The following is a 17,062-nucleotide window of genomic DNA, read 5'->3' as shown; positions in this document are numbered from 1 at the left end:
GTCAAAAGTCTCAGTCCCGAACGGGTCCACATAGCCAGCTGTAAAATGTTCAAAGCTCGAGGCTCAAATCCACTTTCAGTAGAAGGTCACATACACATCTTTTATAATTGCTGCTGTAAATGAAAACCATTAGCTCTTTGTGCAATAATGGCCATGTCACTGAAAAAAACAAAACAAAATTGTGATAAAGTGTTTAACAAAATGAATCTCGCACCGTGCCATGAGGAGTATGAGCATTAATGCATGTTTTAAACGGCCATGCAGCCTCTGATCTGAAAAGATTTACTTGTAAAAACATGGTGAAGCAGGAACAAATTCTGACCAGCCACCGATTTCATTAAAACTCAACTTTAAGACTTAAAATACAATGACAAAGTTCGCCGATTAGTTTTCCTTTCGGGAGAGCAGATCAAATTAGTTATGTAAATATTGGTATTTTACCCAGAGAGCGGATGTCTCTATTAATAACCACACAACTCAGTACTTCCCCGCATTAGTTAAAGGGGAGGTTAAAAGATAAAAAACAAAGCTGATGTACTTACACGCTGTTGAACTCGCATGTCGTGATGTCAAGTCTGCATAGGAAGCATCTTTAATTTTCTATTAATCAGAGATTAGCAAGGGGCAACACAGGAGTCACTGCATGATTAGCACTGTGTGATGTTTGGGGTGGAGGGGTGGGGGGGTGGGGGGTCTCTTGCTGCATGCAGAGACAAACAACCGCGCTGACTTGACCCTGAACACAAGGTAAATTAAATGATGCCAGTGTTGCAATCCAGTTCATGGAAACAAGTCTTTGTGGATGTCATCTTTCAACTTCCGAAAGGCTTTTTTTTTTAATTGTTGGCTCATAGCTTACACATCTAAGCCCTGGATATCCACCAGGGACACTTTGTCTTTACTGCCATTTTGCCCCTCTGACTTTGACAAGATGTGCTCTCATCCTGGCATTTTATGATGTTTTTTTGTTTTTTGTCATTGTTAAAAACAAAAATTCTCTCATCAAGGATCAAATGGCATATTAGAACATCATTCAAATATGACTTCCCTGAATACAGCTTTATGAACTAAAATGTTTTGTAATACAAGTTGCAGTGTTGGAGCTGTAGTCATTTATGTTCCTTTTGGATTTATTACATTGACTTACATTGATTGCCTACAGATTAACCTCAGCTGTAACTACTAGTTTCCAGACCATAACTATTTATTGATTTTTTTCCAAGCCATGATATTTCCTCTTGTGTTAGTGTACATTGGGGTTTAAGGCCCTTTAAGTATTGGAAAACAAGGCCAAACACCCACGCACACAGCTAAGAGTTTAAAGTTATTTTCCACTGTACTTTCAATAAAACATGCTTTTCTTTGATGTATTTGTGTGTGCGTACGTCTTTCAGTGATCCAGTGTGGATCTCCTCCTCAAGTGCATTACGGGAAAGTTGAAGGTACCGACCATTCATGGGGCTCCAGTGTCAGCTACAGTTGCTTCCATGGTTATCAGCTGTCCACTCCGGCCGTGTTGAGCTGTGAGGGGAATGGGACATGGACAGGAGACATCCCGCAGTGTCTGCGTAAGTTTCCTGCTAATCTCACACAGTTTGTACTGCTGCACATGTATGACTTCAACTCTGGGATGCGCTGTGAACATTTCAGTCCTTTAGACAGATAAACTAAGCAGGAAATCTAACTGTCAATATTGTGTCTTCAAAGCTGTCCTGTGTGGAGATCCTGGCTCTCCTGGAGGAGGATTCAGAGAAGGAAACATCTTCTCATACCGGTCAGTAGTGAGGTGATTAGTGTGTGTACTGGCACATGCAACATTCAAACAAGAACAGAAATGGTACACAGAGAGCAAAGCACAGTTCATGAGGACATTGTGAGAAGAACACCTTTACATAAAACAAAACCCACTTCACTGTATTTTATTAAGATGAAGATTATAATCACAATTTGACTGCCTTCCTCGCTGTGACTTTATGTCAGTAATAAATGAAAAATATGTGTCATAGTCTCTGAAAAGTGTTGGCAAACTGTTCCTACAGTTTATGTGAGCTGCTCTTACTGGAAAAGCTGGCTGTCCAGCACAAGTCGTCCTCACAGGTATTATACTTTCCCCGCTTGCCTCGAACCTTGAGTGTCTATCAACTTTTGTTTCCTGCTCTAAAAGAAGCACTAAAGTGGAGAAGGAGCAGAGCCATGCAGGATCGTACAGGCCGAACTAGCTTCTGTAAATCTGGTGCGATTGTGCTCGCTCTGTAAGTTGTGATTTCTGAGGCAGTAACAGTGTCGATGGGTGTTTGGTTTCTTATAAAGCACACGGGGAGCCTGGTGGCATATCGACTGTGCAAGTGCTGCAGAGGTGGACTGTGCTCAGCTGCTCGATTGATATGACAAATATAACATAATGATGGCCGTGATGCATTTTGTGGCTATATTCATGGTTGTACCTTGTCTTCTGTCACGAGGCTTTGAGGTTTACAACAGTTGTTGTCATGAACAATTTAACATATATGAGAAATAACTGCTCCACCAGCATCACTGAAAACAGCTTTTCTTCTTCAAAGTGAAATTCTTTTTTTTTTTTTGCAAAAAATTGAATGAGACGTTTTTAAATCACAAAATGGGTTTATGCTCTTTGTATTCCAGTGTGTTTTTCTGACGTAATTTACCTCTGATAACCATTGATTATTTAACTTGCTTCGCTCAATAGAAAGTTATCAACCTTTTTTGCCTCAACTAACTCCATTGCTCACACTTGCTTCTGGTGAATCATGAAATGAACGAGATTTGACAACAAGAAGAGCTACATGTATTTCTTTACTGGGACATGGTCGTGTAGGTTATTAGTGCTTTTGAAGATCTGAGAACATCCACGGTTGGGAGCTTTTCTGTGTAGAGGAGCTTGTTCTTTCCATAGGGATTTTCCGGTACTCCAGTTTCCTCCCATAGTCTGCAAATCATCCACGAGGTTAACTGGTCTTTCTACAATGAGTGCAAATGAGTGTGTTTGCCCTGAAGTGGACTGACAACCTGTCCGTCTTGTACTCTGCTTTCTCCTGTTGTCAGCTGAGATTGACCCCAGTCCCCCCCCACCAACAATGAATTGGATAATGTGCTAGTGGTATGGTTTCATAAAAAAATATAAGAAAAAACCTGGTCAAAGGGAAAAGCCATACAAACTTCCAGGCTGTGGTATGAATGACATTAAGCTGTAAAATAAACCTATAAATAAAAAAAATCGAAAAAGGAAGTGAAAACACACTATTCATATTATACTATGTTTCAGTGCTTTTCTGTAAAATGTGATATTGTTTGTCCATCACAGGTCTGAGGTCAGGTTCTACTGCCAATCCCCCTACCTGCTGGTGGGCTCAGCATCCAGAGCCTGTCAGGCTGATGGGATTTGGAGTGGCCAACAACCAGCCTGCATAGGTAAGCAAGAATAAAGAGATACAAACCAAGGTCAACACATACAAACACTGAAAACATTGAGTGCTCGTGTCACTTTTGAACATATAGTGCACTGCTATGACCATTGATGAACTGTAGATGGACTGTATGAAGAATTAAACATTCTGTATGGTCCTTTCAGATTTTAAATGAATGTTGCTTGTTAACTGGTGTTTTCTCATACATGGATGATAAAGAGTTATATAGACTAGTATTATAGGATGGACACAGAGATGAAAAGGCTAAGATTTGGATTGATAGTGAACAGGGTGGACAGGATTAAAAATGAACAGATCACAAGGTCAGCTAAGATTGAACATTGGAGATGAAGCTCGAGAAGTCAAGTTGAGATGGTTTGGACATATGGTGAGGAGAGATAGTGTATATAAAGTATAAAGGATGTTAAAGATGGAGCTGCCAGGCAGGAGGAAAAGACCTCCAGGCGATCTGTAGACGCAGTGAAAGAGGACATGGAGGTGGTCGTTGTCACAGTAGATTTAAGAAGCAGATCCTCACTTTCACTGTTGAAGTCTCAGCTGCATATCAGAGAACTCACATTATCATGTCTGTTATATAAAGAGTGGAGGTTTGTTTGTCCGAACTTGATTAAAATAACAGTTGAAATGCATTTCTACCACAAACAGCAAATTCCTGAAAAAGCATAAAGCCTCTTTTAAAATAACAGAATGTTTGTATACATGTTCTTGACAATTCTGGTGAACATTGGTGAACATTAGATGTTTCAGTGCAAAAGGAAACCTTTAAACGACAGCTCATGAATAAAGTTGTGTGGAATCAGATTAGTGGTAAACAGGATTGTGAAGATAACACACACATTTCTACATTAGTATTCCTGTGAAGCTGGAGCTGAAGATATTATCTAATCGATAAATAAAGTGTGTAGTTTTGATGTCAGCATTTGGTTTCTATAAAGATTGTATCTTGCAAAGCAGTCTTTCATTCTTGGAGTGAATTTGGAGTGAGTTTTTGCAGTAACTGGTCTGAAAGCATGACACTTAAATTCGAACAAGCTTTAAAATCACAAGGAATAATCTTCTTTTTTTTTTATCCTGTGTTACGGTTGATGTGTTAAACTGCCTGATACGCGCAAGGTTTTCTACATGAGGGATCTTTTTTTTTTTTATTTGTTTTGAAGTATTTAACTGTAAAACTGATCCATGTAGCACCCATATACCCGCAGATGAACTATGGCATAGCATCCTATATTTCGCTTCAAATTACTATAAGAGCCTGAAACATCATGAGTGATAAATTACCGAAACAACTTCACTCCATAGATTTAGCACTATAATGATATTATTTTATTTAATTTTGATCACATTTTCTATCATTCAAAAGGATGTTTTAATCAACAACATTTGCCTGTTTTTCTGTGTGTGTGTGTGTGTGTGTGTGTGTGTGTGTGTGTGTGTGTGTGTGTGTGTGTGTGTGTGTGTGTGTGTGTGTGTGTGTGTGTGTGTGTGTGTGTGTGTGTGTGTGTGTGTGTGTGTGTGTGTGTGTGTGTGTGTGTGTGTGTGTGTGTTTAGACCCAGCCTTTAACAGTTGTCGTGATCCAGGAACTCCAGCTTATGGTGTCCCAGTCGTGGCACAGGGCTTTCAGGTGAGAAATGTATTGGTTGACTCCAAAGCCTCTATATAATAAACCAGATTACATTAAATACACAAGATCACACAAGTCAGAAAAGACAGACATAACAAAATACCTGCTCAAACTTCTGCTGGGAATGATCTACTTAAACATTGAGCCATTAATCATGAGTAGAGTTATGTAACAAAGATATTTTATTGACCCTGTCGACTCACTAGCAGTGTTTTATGTGATACATTTATTAAATGGAAGCAACAATACAAATGTCTGCATTTCATTAGATTAGCCTATAACTTCAAAAAAAAAAAAAAGATCAGTCAACATGCGGGTGCCTTGTCTAAGGTGACCTCCTTTGTAAGATTACACTTCATCACTACTCTCTATTATCTCATCACATTATGTTGTTTGGAGCAGATATGAGAATCTTTCGATCAGCTTTATCGGCTGCCCAATCCTCAATAGCCATACATGCAAATCCTTCATTTTCTGCAGACACAATTGGTTATCATCCACATATCATACTTCTTCTGACATTTCTGCAAAGAGATGTTGATACTGTGGAAACAGATTGGAACACCAAGGGATGCCAGAGTAACCCTTAAGTTTAACTGTTTTGGTAAATGTGATGACGGCATCCTCCACAAGGAGGAAAACTCTCATAATGAGGTTGTTAAAGATTCTGCTTTAGGGGTTGCACTTTTTATTCGAAGTAATTTGTTTTTGCAATAAGAGTTTATTTTAATTATATTACAATTCCCATATGATGTTTAGTGGAGCAGGTTATTAAAGGCTGGAATACAATACATCTGTTGTGCTTACTATGATTTGTAGGTTGGTAGTAAGATTTCCTTCAAGTGCCGCAAAAACTACCACATCCTCGGTTCCACAACAAGAACGTGCCTCGAAAACCTAACCTGGAGTGGAACCCAACCTGAGTGCATAGGTAAGGCAAACTCGGATGTACAATTCTGTGCCCTTGTTGAGGAGAATTATGGAATTGCTCATACAGTATTTGTCTTTCAGTTTTGTTTGAGAAACTTTCAAAGCTTTCAATCTGAGACTTGAATGTCAGAAATATATTTGGTTTTCTCCCCTCTGTCGCTCAGCTCATTCATGCAGACAACCAGAAACTCCCAGTAATGTAGATGTACGATCCATGGACCTGCCTACTCTGGGATATACGTTGATATACACTTGTCAGGATGGTTTCTATCTGGCCGGGGGATCGGAGCACAGAACCTGTAAAAGTGATGGAAGATGGTCGGGAAAACCATCTCTCTGTAAAGGTAATCAGATCCTATCTTGTGAACGTACAGCTTGTATGAGATGGGATGAAATTTAAAGTGGATGTCTGGCGAGGTTTAAGATAAATATAGATGATCATCCTGACATGATTTCTGTGCTCCTGTAAAATGCTGGGGTGATATTCTTTTTGAGTGGCTGTGAATGCTGTGATGTATGACAACAAAACAATAAGGTTTATTTCCAGACAGGAAATAGAGGGCAAGCAGTTGTCTGTGTTATGTTTTGCTTTTTTTTTTTTGTCCGTCAAACCCCAGAAATAGGAAATGTCAACAAAAAAGGAAATTGGATTTAGTACTTATCCTGTTTCCTCGGTTCTGTCTCATGTTCACTATATGTTCCCACACTGTCCATACTAAATGGGCTGTCTGTAAACCTTTAAATATTTCATTATCTTTCAGTTGGAGTGAAAGTCAATCCCAAAGGCAAAGGAGAGTCAGACGTCCAGAAGAACAAGATCCGTGGTATACACATATAAAGACATTCATGAACAAGACAGCACATAAACCACAGATGCACTGATAACGATAAAGCTATGTACAAAACGCAAATAAATTCACATTTGTTAGATTGTTTCTTTGTTGTTCCAATGCTTCATAGTAATACATCTCATACCATCCGGAAGTCTGATTACTTCCCTTTCACATTTTTCCACATCCGTGAAGAACATATATTTGTATAAGCATCAGAGCTGAGTACATGGGTTGCAGCCATACAAAAATAATATGGACATAAAATCAGCCACGTCCCCTCTTCATCCCCTCGTCATGGTGGTCAGCAGCCTGCTCACACACAGGTCAAAGGGAAAATTTGCTCCCCTGCCACATTCATGAGTTAATCCCCGACATCTCGCTCTTGGGGGCCGAGCATTGTCATCTTGGATCGAGTGTGATGGACTGTGGAGATACAGGATTGTCATCATGTTGATCTTTCTGCATGGAGAGGAGCCAATCCAGCTCTTGAAGATCAGTGTCTGTGGGCACAAGAAGCTAAAAATAAGACACAACAGAAACAACAAAGAGAATATATATATATGGCATTGGCAGAAATTTGGAGAATGTTTCATGGACCTAGCCCACATACTCAGCTTTGCTCATCCCACAAATGAACGATCCTTACAAATTCCATTTCAAACGGAATTAATTAGGTTTTCCAATGATATAACATTTATGCCAAGAGATCTACCATGACACAATCTACCATGCATGTTTTACCTTTTATTTCAAGACATGTAAAAAACATTTTTATTTTGGTTTCCATCTTGTCAAACTATTTACTAACAATTTTTTCAAATTGACGGAATGAAAGTGGCTTGTCTGTTGAGAGGATCAGATGGAGTTAAGAGAAATCAAGGAAAATCTTTTGGTGGAATACCCCATGAAGTCATTAGGCTTGAAGTTGGCTTTCCATCTCTCCATCCTCAATAGTGCTGTTTACATTCTTTTATCGATCAATGCAGTGAAAGGGAGTCAGAAACAAAGGAGGTTACAAAAACACTAGAAGAGGACTTCTGGGATTTTAGTTGTAAGCTGCTGAGTTTTCAGGATGTCTGTCTTCAAGTGTGGAGTTTAGCGAGACAAAAACTGAGCCACTCAATTATAAAGGAACCAGAGATATTAATGTTTGGTGTTTGTTTCTCGACAAACTCTTGCGCGTAATCCTAATCTTGAGCCACTCGTCACCATCATCCCCTTGTTCATAACCTTCATTGTGTAACAGCACTGCAACTTCCTCACAAATAAGTATTTTTGACATTGAAGCAGCAGCTGTTTGTAATCTTTACATAAAAAAAGAACTGAATTAAGCACTACATCTCTTGTCTCTGTTTGTCTGTGTTCATTACAGTTCCAGTGGACGTCTTCTCTCCAAACTCTGAGTGGAGCGGCTTCTATGAGTATCTGGGAAAGACACAGACCACCACATTTTCAGTTACAGGCTTCAATGTCACGAGTGGCCGAGTTAACGTCACATTATTGGAGACAAGTGGAGTGTCAATCAGACTGTCAGGTAAAAAAAAAAAAAAACAAGGAGCACACTCGAATTGAACTCTTAATTCTAATTTGACTATCTCAACAAAAAGACCTGAAATTATGTGCGAAGACTTTTAAAAATCAATACAGATCTGAGCCAATATAAAACTGGGCCAAGAAACCAATTTCTCAACTCATTTTCATTTTCTCAAGTTAAACAATGCCTGTCGCTAGTCATAAAAAGCATGTGCATATTAAAATACTTTTCACAAGTGACCCAGAACAAGATAAGGAGGTATAAGGAGAAAAAAATGGTTGAAAAGCTTTATTTCATATGGCAATAAATGAATGGTAATGAATTATAGATAATATGGGCCTGGCCAATTTTTACCTTTTGCATCATCATTGTTGAAAGAGCAATCACATCCCAGAGTGGACATGCTGTTTCAGGTGTCAATACCCAACAGGTTAATAAAGATCCAGCCTTCATTTACGTTTATTATGCGACTTGGGACATGATATATTGACTGAGCAAATACATGACACAAATATATATTCTATTCACCTGTGACGTATTCTGGCTCTGTTTTCAAATGTTCACAAAAGAATTGTGGATCAGGGTTTCTCCAAGCCAAGACTCCAAGACATGAGCAACTGACTGTCTTCCTGTTCTCATTAATTCTGACCCATGAGCCAATTATTTAAAAAAACAAAACATGAAATATTGGTTTTTACAGGTGATCTGAGGAGGAAGGTCATCAGATCACATTTGCACCAGTCGTCAATGCTGTTTATCCCTGCTCTAAGCAAAAGCAATAGGTGCCTGTTATGTCTTTTTTTACCTGTTATTGTTGATACTTGGTGTAGATCTCACAAAAAATGAACATACCAGGTAATGCTACAAAGTTTCCCTTTCAGTACATTGAGTCATTTCAACTTCAGTATGTGATATAGTTTTGCAAGGACACACAAGGTACAGTAGCAGACTTCTTCCATGTCGGCTTTATAGTTAGCCAAGAAGAAAACTGTAGCTGAGGGATAAATGTCACTATTTTCCCATTCATGTGTCATGTGCTTGGTGAAGGAAGTATAATCATTGAAAATGTCAAGGTATCTCTTCTCCGTTTGTCACATAACCTGTCTGTTTGTCTTATGACTTATCTTTCCGTCTTGCCACCCACCACTCAATATGTTTCTCTTTCCCTCACAAAGGCCCTGCATTCATTTTCCATTATTGATTTTCCTTTCAGGGTCAGGGGCTAATTAACATATGTATATATTCTGTCTTTGTCACTATTTACTCAGGTACATATAAGTCAGAAGAAAACCAGCTGCTGTTGAAGGTCTACCAAGTGAAGGGGCCAACCGAGCATTACTACAGCAAGTTTAAAAATGACAACTGGGCCATGGATGGATATGTAAGGAATCCTTTTTTTATGCCAAGCCGTCTGAATCACAGAAATGTCAAAACTTTTAAATAATAACACCATATGATAAAATTGTTCATGTCAGAGGTCGGCAAATGATTGAATTATCGCTGTATTCTGCAGTGAGCACCATTTACTCTCTTTCACTCACCTCACACCCACAGGACTGGACAGGGTCTAGTGAACGGTCTGTATTAAAATTCAACACAAAAGCGAACAGCCACATTATGCTGAACACATTTTGAAATACATTAAAACACAATTAGTCTCAAACAGAGATATGGTGTAATTTACAAATAACGTTAAATGTTTTTGAGACAATGATCTAGAAAACTAGATTCATATAAAATCTTCATCAGGAAAAGTTGCTGAAAGTCAACAGGGTTCAAAACCCCCTGTACACATTTTAATATGTGTAGTGCTACACTGTACATGCAATTTAAATTGTATTTTTTAAAGAATACTGAGCTCCTTTTTTAAATTTAACATTTTCTTTAATGTGCGAGAAGTTAAAGACATTTAAGAATGACGCAATCTGCCCATTTTAAAGACAGCAGGTGTATCTCCTGCGTGTGTGGTATCTAATCTGTCCTCTCCGGAATCATTTTTACCCAGTGGACAAACATATTCCAGTACTGTGAAAAAGTTCCACACACCATTTCATACAATGTGCAGTAAACAGAAAACAAAACAAACAAAAAAAAGTCAAATCAATTTTTGATGTGACCTCCCTTTGCCTTTAAAACAGCACCAATTCTCTCAGGTATACAGTACGTGTGCATGGAAGTACTAGGCAAGCAGGTTGCTTGGAACTTTTCACAGTTCTTCTGTGGGTCTCAGAAGCCTCTGAGGCTTCTGTCTCTTCATGTAATCTCAGTCCGGCTTCGTGATGTTGAGATCAGAGTGCTGTAGGAGCCATACCATCTGTAGTAGGAGCGGAAAAATCCTTTATGATTCTGGCAGCAGGTTTTGTGGTTGTCATGATGTTGAGTGACTCTGGGGTTGATCAGGCGCATACTTGTACTAACATCACTCCAGTAAAGAGAAACATATCCATTATGCTTGAAGGTCTTTAGGAGAGCTCCATGTCTACCATTGTTTTTCAGAGGGAGAAAACTTGTCTATGACTTTACTCCTCATTTTAATGAGATTATTATTCATTTTTGCAAATAAGCTGATTTGCTTTCGTGCCGAGTGCAAGGTGGAAGATCGATACCATTGTGAGCGTTTTGCATAAATACGAGGGAACAAAATTCCTCCTACGAACACTACCAAAGCTCACTAATTAGGATGTTATATCAGGGTTTTTCCATCCATAACAAAATTGAAAAAGAAGTTTCAACTATGGCAAAGCTATAACACATAGTGTCTACATTGCTTCTATAGATATGAAATTTACATAAGCACCCTGCTACATCTGTCAGTCATAACTCAAAATGAGTGTGATGAATAAGTGTCTGAAAACCTGTCGTCGTTGCTCGGTATAGAGTAAACAACTGTCTGTCTTTCACACAGGCTGGGGTGAAAGCATGAACCAGGGAGTGATTTCAGACAGGGTGTTGTTGTTGCCATGAGCTGCCTCGGCATGCAGCCGAGACTGCAGAAAGCCTAAATTGTTTCTATGTGTATCTCCTTCTATGACCACAAATCTGCAGCTCAGTTACTATTGTGCGCATTATCTCCATAATTGTATTTCTTTTGTGTTCATCTTTATAGTCTTAATTGCATCAAATCACAGAATTTTCAGCTTTCAAATACTTTATATCAATCATTTGTATAAAAAAAGAACATGTAAACCTTTGAACTTAATTTCATCTGACATTTATGGATGGGACTCCTTATATAGTATGTTTGCAGCTGGGGAATGGATAAAAAGACTCATTCTGTCTGACTTGTTGTCAGAACGAAGGAGTGAGTGAGATAGTGGGACTGAGTCGAGAAATTGTGAAGGATAGCAGTGGACACACAAAGAAAGAACTACGACATAAAGGCCACACACAAACACATACACACAAAGGTGGTGTATATAAAAGGACAGAACTTGTTGTGGAGCATCAAGTATAACAATACTGCAGTTTGAAAATGAAATTGCAATTGTCATTGATTGGGGTTAAACAGTAAAGCAGCATTTTTCTTTTTAAACATCTGATTGAGAAGAGATTGAGGTGATTACCTAACAGTGATGTACATTAAAATCATGCCGCATAATGATGATGGTCGTTATTCGGCTACTGCTTCCAGCAGATCGTGATCCACTCCAGATGACCTTCTTGACACGAACCTCAGTGGGATTTGAACTAGTTCACATAAACCATAATGATGCGATGTTTACTGTGGTGATCTCACTGTCAACCTTACACCGAATGTAATGTCCTTTTTGAATTGTTGTGGAATTGTGGAAGGTTTTCACTGTTTAACATCATGCTCAATGACTGAAATGGTTGAAAAAAATTACACTGATAAATCAGAAAATGCATTTGCTGGTGAAAAAGTACCATACATTTGATATAAGGTTGACGGCTTAAACTGACAACTGTAAACCTTGTTTCATCCATCTGTTGTGAACTGCACAGGAGTGAAATTACATTTTTATTCTGTTCTGTTCTAAAAATATTTCTACCCTATAGAAAGTACCACATGTCTCATGCATCCTGTGGTACTTTGTACCCTCAACCATATAATCCTTTAATCCTTTAATATAAAAATATATACAGTTCCTCCCACTGCTCCTATTAAACTGCACCAAATTAGCAACCACATTAGCAATTTTTGGTGATTTAAAAAAAAATAAAATTATAATAATTATTTCTAACTCTGTTGCTTTTCAGGTCACTGCAGAATCAGACCAGAAGACATTTGTCTACCAGGGGCACATTCACAGTAAAGACTTCGGCAAGTTCCACCTAACGAGACAAGGTATGGCTGGTTTTAACGTCAACACATAAATCTCACCACTTTAGAGAGATTGAGTCTTGTTAAAGAGTGTAATAATCATCAAAAATTATGTAAATAAATCTAATTTGAAGCTCTGGAGACAGTGAAAGTCTTTTTTTTGAAAGTGCGTGAAGTGAGCGTCTCGGTTTCTGTCTCCAGGCCTTGTGACCACGGCACCGGACTCATCAAACCCCTACACCAACAGCAGCTCGGTGGCAGCCGCCATCTTGGTTCCATTCTTCGCCCTCATCCTCTCTGGATTTGCCTTCTACCTCTATAAGCACAGGTAAACTAAATCCTCAGCGGAAAACCAGTCAGAAAAGTAGAATCCAAAACCAGCATTCTGTCTTCTCGCTTCGCCTCCTGAAAAAAGAAAATTCTGATGGCTTTGGATGCCTGAGCCAAAAGTAGAAGTAATAATAGGATGCATACGCTGTAAAGTCCTAAGAGCTCATACTTTGGAGTAATTAATTCTATATTTTTGAATACATCATCACATTGTAAAGTTCCTGTTTTCCCAACTGAGTAGAAGAAGTGTCTGTTTGAGACAATTTAGATCCAGAGGCAGAGTTACATACATTTTAAAAAGTAATTATCTCTCCAAAACTCAAAGTGCACCATGGAGGTTAAATCTGATCGGCCTTCGATATTAATTGTTGTTCCTAGAAAGTTCACAGGAGACTTTCATTGCCTCAAGATGCCAAATGATTCATCATGACACTTTGGGTAGAATCATTAGATCGTCATGTGCATAAAAATGATTCAGGCGTGTGCGTCTCATTATTCAAAGTTATAGGTTTAGCCATGTTACTTATATAACTATAAACATTATATATGTATTTCTGTTGGCTTGTCATTTATGGAAGCTGGTGGCTGCAGTGTTCTATAATTTAGAAGTTCATTGATGTTATTCAAGAATTTCAGAAATACAAATCAGGGAGAATCCTTTGGCGCTTCAGAGTTCGTTCTGTTTCTTGTGATATTTACTTGGATGCCGATGGTGGTGGCTGCTTCGCAGGCAACCAACATACACATCTAGCCTGATAGAACACTGGCTTATTTGGCTAATAAATGGCTCACGTTGTCATTACATCAGATTGTTTTTCTCGTTGGCTTGTGCAATGCTAGTGAATGTGTATTAAAGCTGATGGTTGTACGCAGGACATTGTCTGCTGACACAGATGACAATGAGAGACCAAAAGACACCTGGGGGCCTGGCGGCAGGTAAGACTGGCACCCGTCATCCGTCTGGTTCGAACGGCGACCAGACCTCCACCCGCCGCCACATCCTCCGTCAAACTTTTCATCTCTTGGTTTGTTTTTTTTCTCCAGCTTTTTCATGATTTTTGAAGGCTTCCTCGTGCTGTTTAGTAAGGCTGCACAATTAACCAAAAAATGTCATTCCAATTTTCAGAACTAAAATCATGGTCTAATTGTAAATTGGAAGTGTGAACCAAAATGAATATCATTTGCAAGGTGAATGGAATAAGGGGGCTCCATTTATCAGCTAAAGGTAATTGGCGTGACATTTATACTGAGGGAAAAACATGAAGGAAGACATTTTTTGAGAGCAGTGCAGCATCAAAACAGCAGTCATTTACAATTAGAAGAAGGGCATTTAATTCAGTCTTTTATCTCATTGTCATCCCTCTGTCAGCATGATATCATCAACAGCAAATGTAATACTTGACCTCTTACAGGCTGTTTGATTTAAAGGAAGTGATGTTCATGTACATTTAGCAAAACCAAGTTTACAAGCATAATATAACTTCCAGGACAACATAATGGCAAGCCAACAGAAATAGAAATGATTCCTTCACAAAAAAAACACGCTGCAGTACTGTAGTGTGTGTGTGTCTGGGTGGGTGTGTGTGGGGGTGTGGGGGTGTGTGTGTGGGTGTGTGCAGTTTTTGTGGCTGTGTTCCATATGTCTGTACAGTATCTATAATACTGTCAAAGCAATTATATGTGCCATTTTTCATCCTCCCAATAAAATTAAACTATTGCACCTACAGCCACAACCAGTGCAGCAATCTAAGCTACTGCCACGCAGGGAGGTCTGGGATGTGTGTTGGTGTGCAGTTTTGTAAAGTAATGGGTTGAGCATGTAGGGTAGGCTTAGTGGCTCCCCAGGGTTGGATTTCTACCAGTGCACACACTCTCACTCTCTCTGTCTCACACACACATACACACACACACACACACACACACACACACACACACACACACACACACACACACACACACACACATACGCTCTTAATGAGGTCAGAGTCAAACAGCGTTTCAACTGCAGCACTCCTCCCTACTAATAGTTCCACAGGGTTCAGGAGTAAGTGATTATATCTAACTGGATTATAAGACCTGATTACCCCAAAATGTAATCTGCGACAAACAGACGAATTAAGAGGTGGTAGTCATATTTCACTGTGTATCCGTTTGAACCCAAGCAGTAACTTTCATAAAAATCTTCATTCAGGCAGACTGGCTGATAATATATATACATATTTGGAACTCTAACCATTTGATAATAGCGGAATGCACACAGATGCACTCATGTGTGAGCAGTAGATGGGCACAGGGCAGCTGAGCTGCTGAAGCGGACAGTTATGGTACATGTTCTTACTCCAGCCATAATTTTCCTTGCAATTCATACATATTTTTTACAGTAACTTGCTCTTAGAAAGTTTGCACATTTGTTATCAGTAGAAAGTTGCTGACTTTTCTTAACAAGACAGGAAAGAGAGGAGTTATTTAAGGTGACTTTTTAACATTGATTTAAAACGTACTGATGTGTAAATGATCATAATGATAAATAGGATGGATTGAAACTGATTGGGGGTAAAAGACCTTGCTTTGTGATCCACACCAGTGATCTCTTGTTCATGGGATTCAAACCAACAAACTTCTGGTTACGAGCTTTCTTTACTAACCTCTAGGCAACCACTGTCCCACCTGATAAAGATATATATATATTTGATGGGTATCATATTTGCATTTATATGTCTGCTGTGCATACCTCTGGTACTACTTGAACTGACATATCCTTTATTTCCCTTAACACCTGCTTTTTGAATTGGAAATGCTGAATAGGTTATGCAATGCACGTTAGCATGCAGTGTATACACTCTATTTTGAAATGTTAAACTTTTCACACTCATGGAAAAAGTACAATTGTCTTGAGCGGCTTTCTTGCAGTCAGCTCAAGTATTTTCATACCTGCAGTTCCTTATGAGTTATTTAAAAAAGTGGGGTCACAGTGGCTCCGAAACCAACTCATTTGCAATCCAGCTGGAGCAAAGCTATCTGGTGTGTGTCATCTTGAACTCCCTGGCCTGTTTGGCTTGTTACACATACAAACGGCTCAGAAAAATACCTAAATATTGTGATAAAACACTGCAGTTTAGTGACTGCCTCGCAATAGTTTAGCGCCATATATCCTGCCGGTTTCAACTGGTTTTATTGTAAACTGTCTGCCTATGATTATACCACACAGTCCAAAAGTCAAAAGGAAAGCTGGATGTAAATTTGCCAACATGGCATCATTTTGACTGGGTTCTCAAATACCAGTGATCGTTTCACACAACACAGAGAGAAAATACAAATCACCCTGTGCTTTGTAAGATGATGCTTTAGCTATAAAGAACAGCAAGAGGAAAATGAATCAACTCGTTTTTATCAATGTGCCTGCTCTGTCATGGGTTGTTATATATTTCCAGCTTCCAAAAATGTTTAATTGTGTGGTTTCTTTGTCATTTTGTTCTTCAAATGCCTGCACAGTGGTTGTACTCTGTTTGTTTCAGCTGAATGTGTAAAACAGATCCTCATACCAATGCCGTCCATCTAATGGGAGTTTGCTTCTTGTTTTTCAGGACACGTCCAAAGGTCCAGTTCAATGGCTATGTTGGCCACGAGAGCTCCAATGGTCAGGCATCCTTTGAAAATCCAATGTATGACACAAACATGAAGCCCACTGAGGCAAAGGCAGTACGATTTGATACCACACTCAATACAGTCTGCACTGTGGTATAATCCAGCATACTTGCCACTTCTTATCTGGTGGTTCAGTCCAACCTCCCTGCTGCAGACTGCAGTATGGCTTAACCAAACACAAAAAGGAAGAACATACTTAGGATTTGGACTTGTTACCATGAGCACTCAATGTGTAGGATGCCGGCACCCCCGTCAGCAAAATCTACACTGCAATGTAGCTCGGCTCCACCTGAAACCTGAACAACGGTATTAGTCATTTATAGGAAAAGGAGATAGACAGGTCGCAACCAACAAGTTGAGGAGGCGAGTAAACAGTGGCATTAAAAAACATGAAAGAATCCTTAGAGACCACGACTACAGTTTAAAACTTCAAAGAAAAT

The 17,062-nt window shown here is 39.1% G+C and overlaps 1 protein-coding gene across 1 annotated transcript in view; it reads left to right on the top strand.

Annotated features, from left to right (window-relative positions):
• Positions 1–16,721, top strand: part of LOC308106645 (CUB and sushi domain-containing protein 1-like) — a gene marked incomplete at both ends in the record, with an annotated part of 411,609 nt that extends 394,888 nt beyond the window's left edge. Inside the window, 13 exons of the mRNA XM_080458503.1 lie at positions 1,395–1,568; positions 1,708–1,786; positions 3,335–3,429; positions 4,995–5,068; positions 5,888–5,999; positions 6,163–6,342; positions 6,760–6,822; positions 8,204–8,365; positions 9,634–9,746; positions 12,584–12,671; positions 12,849–12,975; positions 13,851–13,913; positions 16,562–16,721. Coding sequence (XP_080314629.1) covers positions 1,395–1,568; positions 1,708–1,786; positions 3,335–3,429; positions 4,995–5,068; positions 5,888–5,999; positions 6,163–6,342; positions 6,760–6,822; positions 8,204–8,365; positions 9,634–9,746; positions 12,584–12,671; positions 12,849–12,975; positions 13,851–13,913; positions 16,562–16,721 — 1,490 coding nt within the window. The remainder of the gene's footprint in view (positions 1–1,394; positions 1,569–1,707; positions 1,787–3,334; positions 3,430–4,994; positions 5,069–5,887; positions 6,000–6,162; positions 6,343–6,759; positions 6,823–8,203; positions 8,366–9,633; positions 9,747–12,583; positions 12,672–12,848; positions 12,976–13,850; positions 13,914–16,561) is intronic.
• Positions 16,722–17,062: the final 341 nt, after the last annotated feature.

The sequence above is a fragment of the Lipophrys pholis genome, assembly GCF_963383615.2.
Source record: "Lipophrys pholis genome assembly, chromosome: 2".
Taxonomy (NCBI): Eukaryota; Metazoa; Chordata; class Actinopteri; order Blenniiformes; family Blenniidae; genus Lipophrys; species Lipophrys pholis.
Note: the sequence above shows the minus strand (reverse complement) of the source record. Positions and strands in the feature narration are given on the sequence as shown.